Source organism: Myxine glutinosa, chromosome 2, assembly GCF_964187855.1.
Source record: "Myxine glutinosa chromosome 2, kmMyxGlut1.1, whole genome shotgun sequence".
NCBI lineage: Eukaryota > Metazoa > Chordata > Myxini > Myxiniformes > Myxinidae > Myxine > Myxine glutinosa.
In genome coordinates, this window is record NC_136262.1 from 86,615,927 (window position 1) to 86,628,658 (window position 12,732).

The 12,732-nt window shown below is 44.3% G+C and overlaps 1 protein-coding gene across 13 annotated transcripts in view; it reads left to right on the plus strand.

Moving 5' to 3' along the window:
* LOC137422340 (tight junction protein ZO-1) overlaps positions 1–12,732 on the plus strand; it is a 633,827-nt gene that overhangs the window by 472,546 nt on the left and 148,549 nt on the right. For all 13 annotated transcript variants that reach the window (XM_078771176.1, XM_078771169.1, XM_078771173.1 and 10 more), the window contains one exon: positions 691–1,008. In XM_078771176.1, coding sequence (XP_078627302.1) covers positions 691–1,008 — 318 coding nt within the window. The remainder of the gene's footprint in view (positions 1–690; positions 1,009–12,732) is intronic.

The following is a 12,732-nucleotide window of genomic DNA, read 5'->3' on the forward strand; positions in this document are numbered from 1 at the left end:
CGACACACACAATTTCAATGAAACTTCATCACAACCTTCATCACCTGTGATGTACCAAAGTTTGTTCACGACATTTAAAAAAAAATCAGTGTATGGGGGAGTCTGCAAGGGATTTGACCTATCACCGACTGATTTTCACCCCATGTGTCCTCCCTCCCCTTGATCTGCACTCTCACGTCTACTCCACCATTGGTGTTTCCGCCTTTCTGTTTTGTTCCCTTCCATTCTGGTATAGCTCTTCCACGATCATGTTTACAAAATAAAATATTGAGCTTTCCCATTGACCCTGAGAGACTGGCATTGATAAATTATAACAAGATTTATCTCTCCTCATTTCTCAAGTTTAGACATATCATCTAAATGGCCTGTATGTGACTCTCTTGAACTCTTTCTATTGGATGCAAGGAAAAAGGTTATATATTCATCACTCACAATTAACATGTCCAGAGTTATGTGGTTACAACTAAGCATGCTGTGTGTTTAATATTTGGATTTTTAAATAACTTTATAAAAAGCTTTGCACTAAGTGTGAATTTTTTTTACAGTCTTGCACACAATAAATTGACCAATCTGACCCCGGAATGAAATTCAGATGTTATGTGTATGTGTGATCTTGCAATACAATCTCTGTAACAGCTGAGTAGGAGTAGTGGAGTAGTTGTTGACGGAGATGTTGCTGGTTTCTTGCAGGTGGACGGTGTGGGGGCAGATGACTTGGACACACAGGATGATCGCATCTCATACTTGTCAGCTCCTGGGAGCGAGTACTCACTCTTTAGTTCAGACAGCCGACCGGCCAGCGACTACGAAGACACAGACACAGAGACAGGAGTTTGCACTGATGCCGAGCCGGAGGAACGGATGATGGTAAATACTCGTGGGACACTTCGACGAAGCAGTGAGCAGCCAGGCACCAGCAATGGACCAGCCACCCTTCCACCACCACACCGCAATACCCTTCAAATGGAGTCACAGCCGACACCACTCGCTGCTGCAGGACCATATCAGGTAATGACAATCCTGCTCAGCTTGCCTGCTTTGCTTGCCAAGCTTGCTGTCTGCAGCATACAAGACTGCCTTCATATCTGTATTTCTGACTTCTTCCACTTGCTCAGTCACTACTTTAAAATTGTGTAATCCACCCCGGAATACTAGGTGCGCATGTGCAGAAACCCCTGGCAATAGCGATCTACGGGGAATGTGAACTGCTATCGTGCGTGCGCGGTAAGGATTTGAACCTCCAATGGCTCACAAAGCTTCTAAAATAAGCTGACAATACTTGGAATAGTACCTGAGAAAAAGCTCGGGTGTGCCACTGCACAACGAAATAATTGGAGGGAGACCACATAACTAGTTTCGGTGCTTCTGAATACCGATGGGCAGGTCATAACTGGGGCTTGTGAATGCACAAGGTGAGTTTAAAATCAACTTATAAAATGATATTTATGAATAATCATGTTAGGGAGGAGTTTCAGGGGGGGGGGGGGGCATAGATCTGTGAGTGCTGTTATAAATATCGTTTCTTTGGTTCCGGCACCACAAGATCAATTGTATTCCATTTTTGCTTCTATTGCAAAAAGGAGAAAGATGTGTGTGTGTCAGTGGTTGTTATCTCCATATGCGGGTTTCAGAAGGTGGAGCAAAGCCCTCCCAGGTCTCGATGTGTGCGTGTGCCGCCACTCACTTGTATTAACAGGAAATTGTAGGAACTCAACATCTTGCATCCATGGATATTTCTCGTATTTCCTATGTCTCCCAGTGTGTACCCTGGATAAGAATAGGTACGCCGTATCCCTGCGTGTCGTAAGAGGCGACTAAGAGGGTTGGCGTCAGGAAGGGCATCCGGCCATAAAAACATTGCCTCAAAAAGAGAACCATGACAATTACAACAACATGTGGGCAGGGTACAGCCCGAAGTGGAGATCGGTTTCTGAGGTTTGGGACGTGGAATGTAGGGACAATGACAGGGAGATCAGGAGAAGTGGTGGAAGTATTGGTCAGAAGAAGAGTGGACATATGTTGTGTGCAAGAGACGAGATGGAAGGGAAGTGGTGTGAGAATGGTGAAGGGTAGGCAGGGACAGAAATACAAGTTTGTGTGGCAAGGGTGCCTGGAGGGCGTGAATGGTGTTGGTGTCCTGTTTTCTGAGGAGTTTGTAGACAGTGTGGTGAGTGTGACTAGAGTGAGTGATAGGTTGATGATGGTGAAAATTATGATTGGAAAGCTCTTGGTGAACGTCATCTCGGGATATGCTCCGCAGGTTGGTGGAAGCGATGAAGAGAAGGACCAGTTCTGGTGTGCGATAGAGAAGCTGATGGAAAACGTGAAAGATGAGGAAGTTGTTGTGGTTGGAGGAGACCTAAATGGACATGTGGGAAGGAGTATGGATGGTTTTGACGGAGTTCATGGGGGTTACGGATATGGTATGAGAAATGGAGAAGGTGAAAGGATTTTGGAGTTTGCTGATGGAGCTGATTTGTTGATTTGTAATACTCAGTTCCAGAAAGAGGATAATAAGCTTGTTACATACACGTCAGGTGGGTCGACGACAACCGTTGACTACCTGATGGTGCGTAGGCGAGATAGGGGGCACCTCCGGGACACAAAGGTGATCCTGGGGGAGGAGGCTGTTTCACAGCACCACTTGGTTGTCTGCGACGTAAGGGTGAAAGGTGCGAGGAGAGCTCGGCGGGTGAAGTACCAACCGAGAATGAAGGTGTGGAGGTTGAAAGAGGTGACAGTAAGGGAGGCATTAAACGAGAGGCTGAGTAGGGTCGAGGATGATGTGGTTGAGCTTGAAAGTAGTTGGATGTCAATGAAAGCTAGTCTGTTGGGAGCCGTTGGTGAGGTATGTGGATGGACAAAAGGACCACCGAGGCACTCGGAAACATGGTGGTGGGATGATGAAGTTGGAAAGAGGATTGACGAGAAGAGGAAGAAGTTCAAGGAGTGGCAGAAGGCGAAGGGTACGGGAGCAGAAACAGCAGAGCATGAAAGTTATAAGGCAGCCAGGAAGGCTGCAAAGTAAGAGGTAGCAAAGGCGCAGGAGGCATGTCGGAAAATGTTCGGAGAACGCTTGGATTCGGAAGAGGGTCAGAAAGCAGTATTCAGGATTGCAAAGCAGATAGCGAAAGAGAGGTGTGATGTGATGGGGGTGAGTTGCTTGAAGGATGAAGTGGGACAAATCGTTGTTGACCCAGATGGAATTAAAGGAAGATGGAAAAGATATATGGAAATGCTGTTGAATACAGAGAATGAATGGGATGGCAACATAGAGAGTAACCCAGTTTTAGGACCGGCAGAGAAGATAACTGAGAAGGAAGTTGAGGAAGCGATAAAAGCAATGAAGGGTAGAAAAGCGGCAGGGCCGACGGGAGTTGTGGGAGATATGTTGAAGGCAGCAGGAAGTTGGGGTGTGAAGAGAATGACAGAGATCTGTAATCTGGTGGTGAAAGAAGGCCGCATTCCAGTGGATTGGGAACTGAGTACCCTCGTCCCTCTGTACAAGGGGAAAGGTGACCCTCTGGAGTGTGGCTCGTACCGAGCGATAAAGTTATTGGAGCATGGAATGAAGGTATTGGAAAGGGTGTTGGAGAGGAGGATAAGGAAGAAAGTGAAGATCGACGAAATGCAGTTTGGGTTCATGCCAGGAAGAGGAACGACAGACGCGCTTTTCATTGTGAGGCAGTTGCAGGAGAAGTACATGGAGAAGAGGAAGAAGTTGTTTCTTGGGTTTGTTGATCTGGAGAAAGCATTTGATCGGGTTCCACGCAAAGTATTGACATGGGCATTGAGGAAGTTAGGAGTGGAGGAATGGTTGATCAGAGTAGTGATGGCAATGTACAAAAGAGCGCGCACAGCTGTAAGGACGAAGGACGGGAACAGTGGTGAGTTTGAGGTGAAGGTGGGAGTGCATCAGGGGTCGGTACTAAGTCCACTACTATTTGTAGCTGTGATGGAGGTGCTGGCTCAGAACGTAAAGGAGGGTTTACCGTGGGAGTTGTTCTATGCAGATGATCTGGTGTTGATTGCGGAAAGTATGGATGGACTCTCCTCGCACTTCAGTCGGAGACTGAAGGAAAAGATGAACACGTGGAAGGAATGTATGGAGACAAAAGGTCTGAAGGTGAATATCGGAAAGACGAAGGTGATGGCAAGTGGTAAAGCATGTGGTGAGGTGGAAAGAACTGGGAAGTGGCCCTGTGCTGTGCGTAGGAAGGGTGTCGGAGTGAACTCCATTCAGTGTACAATGTGCACTGAGTGGGTTCATCAAAAATGTAGTGGTCTGAGAGGGTCATTAACCAGTGTGGCAGCTACATTCAAATGTAAGGTGTGCACAGAGGGAGCTGCAGATGGAGGAAATGTTGAGTTGGATCTTGGAGACGACGTGAAGCTGGAAGGTGTGAAAACATTTTGCTACCTCGGAGACATGCTGAATGGAGAAGGTGGATCAGACTCGGCAACGGTTGCTCGAGTGAGATGTGCATGGAAGAACTTTCGGGAATTGAGTGGCGTGCTGATGATGAGGGGAGTGTCGTTGAAGCTGAAGGGAAAGGTGTATGCTGCATGTGTGAGAAGTGTTATGATTTATGGGAGCGAGACATGGGTAATGAACGTAGAGCAGCAAAGAAGGTTGGAAAGGGTGGAAATGTGAATGGTTCGACGGATGTGCGGAGTATCGTTGAGAGAGAGGAAGACAAATGATGAATTGCGAAAGATGATGGGAATAGAGCCTGTGATTGATGCTGTGAAGAGGAACAGGTTGAGATGGTTTGGTCATGTGTTGAGGAAGGATGAAAGTGACTGGCTGAGAAGAGTGATGGAAATGAATGTAGAAGGAAGTAGAAGACGGGGAAGACCGAGAAAGACTTGGCTAAAGATGGTGGAAGAAGAAATGCGGGCAAGGGGGTTAACAAGGAGAGATGCAGAAAATAGGGCAAAATGGAGAAGATTGTCATGGGGACCGCAAGGCTAACCCCCGCTCTAGCAGGGAAAATGGCCTTTAAAATGCATGTTGTTGTTGTTGTTGTTCCTATGTCTCCCTGAACCCAGTTTGCATCCAGGATTACAACAATTTTGAAATTGCCAAACAATCGTTTAAAGGCAGAAAAACTTAATTTTATGATTATTTGAATTGCAGTTTTCGTGTTATAGAGTGCAGATTAAAAGTGGCTGCACTTGCAGAAGCAAGTCACTGAAAATGCATACAGCACATGTGCGAAAGGCCTCGTTAGCATTCATACGTCATTTCAAAAGTCCCGCATTCATTGTTGTCAACGGAACTCTTCTTCAATGCCAATGCTGGCTAGAGTGTCCTAGGGTGTCCTGGGGTAGTGTCGTGGGCCCAGTTTTATTCCTCACCAATATTCACAACCTCTCTGGTGCACTGGATAAACCTCCTCTTTTGCAGATGAATCCATATTTTGCCATACAGTAGCTTTAACAACATGTGACGACCATTTGCCCCAATATAAGCTTGCTTACGTCTTTTCATTGACCAAATCTGAAATTGCGCTATTGTTGTGGGATGTTGCGCTATCCTTTCACCATGGCCGCTTCCATTTGATCAAGAGATTGTGGGTGGACTTGGCAACCACAAACATCCTTCCCTTGAATGTCCGAAGCATATTCAACTGGGATTCAATGTCTGCAGATCTTGCAGACAATTCAATGCAAGTGATGTGATCCCGAAGTGCAGTGTTTACAACGTTTGCATGCTGTGGACATGCATTGCCATCTATAATGGTAAAGTTGGGACCTTGTTGTTGTGCCAGAGGAATGATTACAATCGGTAATGATCTCATCCCTGTATCTAACACCAGTAATACCACTCAATGGAACGGTGATAAAATTATTGCCAGCCAATACCATCAGACTTTCCCCATCAAACAGATCATATCTCTGTTATAGCTTTCAGTAAACATGCCTGTCAAATGGCACAATTAGCAAAATGCTCACCACCTCGTATTCAGACTCTAGCATGTCCATCGTTGAAGTCCAGACAGAACGGAGACTCGTCAGTGAGAATAATGTGGCACCAACAGTTCACCCTGCAGTTGTTGTTTCACCCATTGCATATGCTGCTATCGATGGTGCTGTGTAAGAGTGAATCAGTGTATTGGTCTTGTGGACCTCATACCTCTGGCGTGAAGCCTGTTCCAAACTCTGTGTCAAATTTGAGGGGTTTTGCTCTTTGTAAGTTATTCTGGAAAGATCGTTCTGTTGAAAAACAGTTATTTCTGGAAAAGCTGACAAAATAATACTCCTCACGAGGGAGTATAGCCCATGCGAGACCTGAATAGATCAAATCTCTGTTATAGCCCTCCATAAACTGTCTAGTCCAATAGCACATTCCCAGTGTCCTACAATTGACATTGCGATGAACATTGTACTGTGAACAAATGGCATTCTGTCACTCCTCCCTCCCCACCCCCTACCTCCCCGAACCTTCCCAATGACATGCAACCAACTTATTTGGCATTACATGATGCACCGTTGTTACTAAACTGAGTTGCATCACATGGGTGGTCAATTTATCATGGGTCATGTGCAAACGTGTGTGCACATTCTGTGTGAGATGTGATTAGCACTTGGATTTCCAGGACTGTTCATTTCAGGTGATGATAATTGAAACAGTGCAAGTTGCACATTAAATTTCCAGATTGGGATTATTTACTCGATAGCCATGGTTTTACATACACGTGACTGAACACTTTCTGAACTCTGATTCCATATTTTAATTCACAGTTTAAAAGTTTGCTGAATTTTTTTGTGAGGAGTATATTTGGACTCGTTATATAAAGCATGATGTTGACGCTGCTTGGTAATTCTATCTTCCAAGCAAAGTGCTAGAAGTTATGTTCCAGCTCTAACGTCCCCAGAGTCAAAGATCAACCACGTGGATCACTGCAGCACAATGACTCAGTTTGACAAAAATCAGCTCAAGGACAGTCTCCAATGGATATAGCTTCGAACCGAACAAGAAGGGTTGAATTTGCCTTTACATCCTCAACCCGACCGCCTCATGAAAGTACCACTCCCTTTACGCACCACCACCACTAGCCACAACACCGCTTTTCGTTGTGCTCTCTCAGCCCCCTGCTTCACTTCCCTGGAGCCCCTCAAAATCCACTCTTGTACCCAATTTCATGAAACTAAACACATAAGACTTACAAATAACCTTCTACTACATTAATCAGTTCCATTACAAAGAACTTCCATGCAGGAGGAAGCCATTATCCATCATGGGGAACATGAATTTATGTTGAACGATTCTTATAGATGCTACATGGTACTAATAAAGGGAAAAAGGAATGCTATAGATGTATACTACATGACCAAAAGTATGCGGACATCCCTTCTAATTAGTGGATTTGTCTGTTTCATCCACACCCATTGCTGACAGATAGTCATGTGAAAAAGTAAGTACACCCCATGTAAAGTTTTGAATTTTTCAACATACAGCTATTTGATCTTCATTTCAACAATATTGACAGATAAAGGTGATATAATATAACAAATATCATGAAACATTTACATTTTGTAGTCCATTGTTTAATTTAAATAAACATAAATGCAAATTTCGCATGTGGAAAAAGTAAGTACACCCTTGGCTCTAATAGGTGGTATTGCCCCCTTTGGCAGAAACAACCTCAAGTAGGCGTTTCTTATAACTGTCTACCAGTCTCTGACATCGACTGGGAGAAATTTTTGCCCACTCCTCCATGCAGAATTCTTTCAGCTGTGCGATGTTTGAGGGGTTTCTTGCATGCACAGCTCGTTTCAAATCCCCCCACAACATCTCGATGGGATTTAGATCCGGGCTTTGACTTGGCCATTCCAGAACCCTCCATTTCTTTCTTTTCAGCCAATCCTTGGTGGATTTACTGGTATGTTTAGGGTCATTGTCATGTTACAAGGTCCACCTTCGGTTGAGCTTCAACTTTTCGACAGATGGCCTCACATTATCCTCAAGCACCCTCTGGTACAATAAAGAATTCATAATGGATTATATGATGGTGAGCTGCCCAGGCCCTGATGCAGCAAAGCTGCCCCAAACCATAATATTTCCACCACCACCACCATGCTTTACAGTTGGTATCAGGTTCTTGTGGTCAAATGCTGTCTTTGGTTTTCGCCAAACATGTCTTCTGGTACTGTGGCCAAATAGCTCTACCTTTGAATCATCTGTCCAGAGCACATTGTTCCAGAAGTGCTGGTCTTTGCCTAGGTGTTCATTGGCAAACTTTAGTCTTGCCCTGGTGTTCTTTCTGGACAGCAAAGGTTTCCTCCTGGCACACCTCCCATGTAGATCAAATTTGTGCAGCCTCTTTCTAATGGTAGACTCGTGCACTTTGACATCAACATTGGCAAGAGCTACCTGTAGGTCCCATGATGACATTCTGGGGTTCTTAGAGACTTATTTCAGCATCTTGCGGTCTGCTCTCTGGCTGAACTTGTTGGGGCGGCCTGGCCTGAAAAAGTTGGCAGTTGTTTGGAATCTTCTCCACTTGAAGATGATCTTCCGGACAGTCGAATGATTGATTTCAAATTGTTTGGAGATCTTTTTAAATCCCTTCCCACTCTCGTAGGCATCTATAACCTTCTTTCTGAAGGCCTCAGAGAGCTCTTTTCATCTAGGCATGGTGACGCCGCACACTTCAACAACAAAGAGCAAACCAAACTAAATGTCTGAGGTTTAAATAAGACAGGTTCCTCCAAGATCCTCTCTAACGATGTTCTAATCATTTGCACCTGAGCTGGTGCACCTGATTCTAATTTTAGGTATTTGAAGTAGTGATAAATGTTGGGGTGTACTTACTTTTTCCACATGCAAAATTTGCATTTATGTTTGTTTAAATTATACAATGGACTACAAAATGTAAATGTTTCATGATATTTGTTATATTATATCAACTTTATCTATCAATATTGTTGAAATGAAGATCAAATAGCTGTATGTTGAAATATGTTGAAAAAGTCAAAACTTTCCATGGGGTGTACTTACCTTTTCACGTGACTGTATATGTAATCAAGCATTCAGCCATGCAATCTCCATAGACAAACATTGGCAGTAGAATGGGCCATACTGAAGAACTAGGTGACTTTCAATGTGGCACCGTCATCGGATGCCACCTTTCCAACAACTTCGTTCGTCAAATTTCTGCCCTGCTAGAGCTGCCCCGGTCAACTGTAAGTGCTGTTATTGTGAAGTGGAAAGGTCTCGGAGCAACAACAGCTCAGCCACAAAGTGGTAGGCCACACAAGCTCACAGAACAGGACCGCCGAGTGCTGAAGCGCTTAGTGCGTAAAAATCATCTGCTCTCGGTTGCAACACTCACTATCGAGTTCCAAACTGTCTCTGGAAGCAACATCAGCACAACAACTGTTCGTCGGGAGCTTCATGAAATGGGTTTCCATGGCTGAGCAGCCGCACACAAGCCTAAGATCACCTTGCGCCATGTCAAGCATCGGCTGGAGTGGTGTAAAGCTTGCTGCCATTGGACTCTGGGGCAGTGGAAACGCGTTCCCTGGAGCGATGAATCACGCTTCACCATCTGGCAGTCCGAAGGATGAATCTGGGTTTGGCGGATGCCAGGAGAACGCTACCTGCCCAAATACATAGTGCCAACTGTAAAGTTTGGTGGAGGAGCAATAATGGCCTGGGGCTGTATTTCATTGTTCGGGCTCGGCCACTTAATTCCAGTGAAGGGAAATCTTAACACTACAGCATACAATGGCATTCTAGACGATTGTGTGCTTCCAACTTTGTGGCAACAGTTTGGGGAAGGCCCTTTCCTGTTTCAGCATGACAATACCCCCGTGCACAAAGCGAAGTCCATACAGAAATGGTTTGTCGAGATCGGTGTGGAAGAACTTGACTGGCCTGCACAGAGCCCTAACCTCAACCCCATCGAACACCTTTGGGATGAATTGGAACACCGACTGCGTGTCAGGCCTAATCGCCCAACATCAGTGCCCGACCTCACTAATGCTCTTGTGGTTGGATGGAAGCAAATCTCCGCAGCAATGTTCCAACATCTAGTGAAAAGCATTCCCAGAAGAGTGGAGGCTGTTATAGCAGCAAAAGGGGGGACCAACTCCATATTAATGGCCATGATTTTGGAATTAAATGTTCGATGTTAGGGTCTCTCCATACTTTCGGTCATGTCGTGTAGATGGAAGTCACCACTATCCTTTTGAACAAAATAAAATCTGGTCATATACTGTAGGACAGAGAGATGAATTCAATTCAGAATCGGATTTCAAAGAATTGACTCAGATTGTTCGGGGTAAATGGTGGGCAAGCCAAAACCAGCTCGTTCTCCAATGCAAGTTCTAAATGCAAGCCCAAGGTATGGATTCGCGAGTATTAACGATTGTTCAGGTCGGCTATTTTTGTCAGACGGCGTCTGTGACTTCTGGGTGACTGTACAATGAACACAGAAAGCAAAGTACTGGTTGAAACGAAGCGTATCCACCGCGGTACCGTTCAGTACCGTACTGCAACCAAAATCCGTTTTCTTCGTTTTTCCATTGCCAAGCAAACAGTACCGTACCTAACTAAGTACCCATCCTAAATTTGGTTCCTGCTATGGATAGGTACCAAGCGAGCTGAACCCGGACCTATGGGTGGAGCTAGCAATACTGCAGACCATTTTGGGCGGGGTTTTTTCCGTCACTTCAGATAACTCCGCCTATTTTCACTGTTCTGTTGTGCGATGGAAAAACGACACAGGGATTACCATACTGTACCGAACCGTACTGTACAGTGCCATACCGAACCGTTCTGTGCAACGGAAAAGCGCCATTAGACACAGTGAGAATGTTCCCACACTTTCCATCAACCAGTTTCCAATACAATGCTGCCGTCCACAGTCAAAATCAGCTCATTACATCAATTTAATTATCCTCGGAGTTTCACATATTCGCATAACAACAAATTTATATCATGTAACAATTGATTTGAACCATTCATTTATGTGCATTTACCAATGTCCATCTACAAATACAGTAACCCATACATACTGGCCATAACAGCTAGCTTTTAACGGACACAGATGAAAGTAAAATATTAACTGTAAAATGTGAAGCATGTGAATGAAATGAACTCTTTAGGACTACATGTTATCACTTATGCATCCCAGAAAGCAAACACATTTAGGCGGACAAGTTTTACAGACAAAGGTTCACCCCGAACCGTCGGTCGTTATACATTCATCCAGGTCGGAGGACTTAATTAATCATTTTCATAGCAACCCCAACCGCTAAAAACAATGGTGATGCCTCCTGGTTGCGATTGGTGGGGTGAAGCACAAGGTGTCCATGTGGCACATGGCACTTGTTTCCAGAGTGCACAGCAATGTGACAGCTACTGGGACTCGATCCGGTGTCCTCAGTCATCACAGTTGTGAAGGTGTATCATTAATCCCTATAACATCCGTAAGACTCCAAAGTCACTAAGTGGATCGAAAAGCAATGTGTTGGCCTGATGGACCCCAATAACGGTGGAACTCGCCGGTAGGTTTGCTTTTCATCTGCTGGGTGACAGCATTTAACATTGGCATATTTGCATTGCGAGAGGCCCTTCTGGGATTGCGGTCATGACGTCGTTGTCGTGATGGTGTCGTCACTGCGTTTGTCCAAGTCAGAGAACTTAATTAATCATCTTTACATATGTAAAGGTCTTTCTAACCATTGGCTCACTTACTCACTCACTCACTGATATAATTGCTTAGTAAACTAGATGGTATTCATAGAATACTTAACCTGCACAGTAAACTTGGTGTGAGCCAACTCTTCTGTTTTTGAACGTTTCTTTTTTTTTGATCCAATATGGCTGCCAGACCACGTGAGCGATGACATCATACATTTATATTCTCTAAATAATTGTTGCATAGATCATGCTCAATAAATTTCAAACTGATCAGACTTAGCGTTGTCCCTGTCGAATTATGACGTCATAATTATAGCACCAATGACGTCATTGTTAACAACACCTATTCCCCACATGGAGTTATTTACAATGAGCCACGTTTAAATTTTTTCCATAGAGTGGTTTTGGAGATATAGAGGTGCAACGTTTTTCGGTTTTTCCAAGATGGTGCCTGTAATACATGACCTATGACATCATGATTATCATTAAAATATTCTAAAGGAGGAGGTGCTCCTATGGTGAAAATTTCGTGTCCATCAGTCCAACAGTTGCTGAAAAAAAATTAATAATGATCACATGGATAAGTGTTGTATTTGTCGAATTATGATGTCATAACGAAGGCACCGATGACATCATCTTTAACATATCTTATTCCCCATGGGGAGTCGGTGACAATGAGCCAGGTCTCAATTTTTTCCATGGAGTGGTTTCAGAGATAGAGGTGCGAAGTTTTTCGAAGATGGTGCCTGTACCACCTGACATATGACATCAAAATAATCATTGAAATATTCTACAGGAGGAGGGTCTCCTATGGTGAAAATTTCATGTCAATCGGACCAAGGATTGCAGAGAAAGAAAATTCATACTGATCGAATCAAGCGTTGTACTTGTCGAATTATGACGTCATAATTAAAGTACCGATGACATCATCATTAACATATCTTATTCCCCAAGCGGAGTACTTGACAATGAGCCCTGTTTCAGTTTTTTTACATGGAGCGGTTTCGGAGATATAGAGGTGCAACCTTTTTTAGATTTTTCCAAGATGGCTCCTGTACCACGTGACATATGACGTC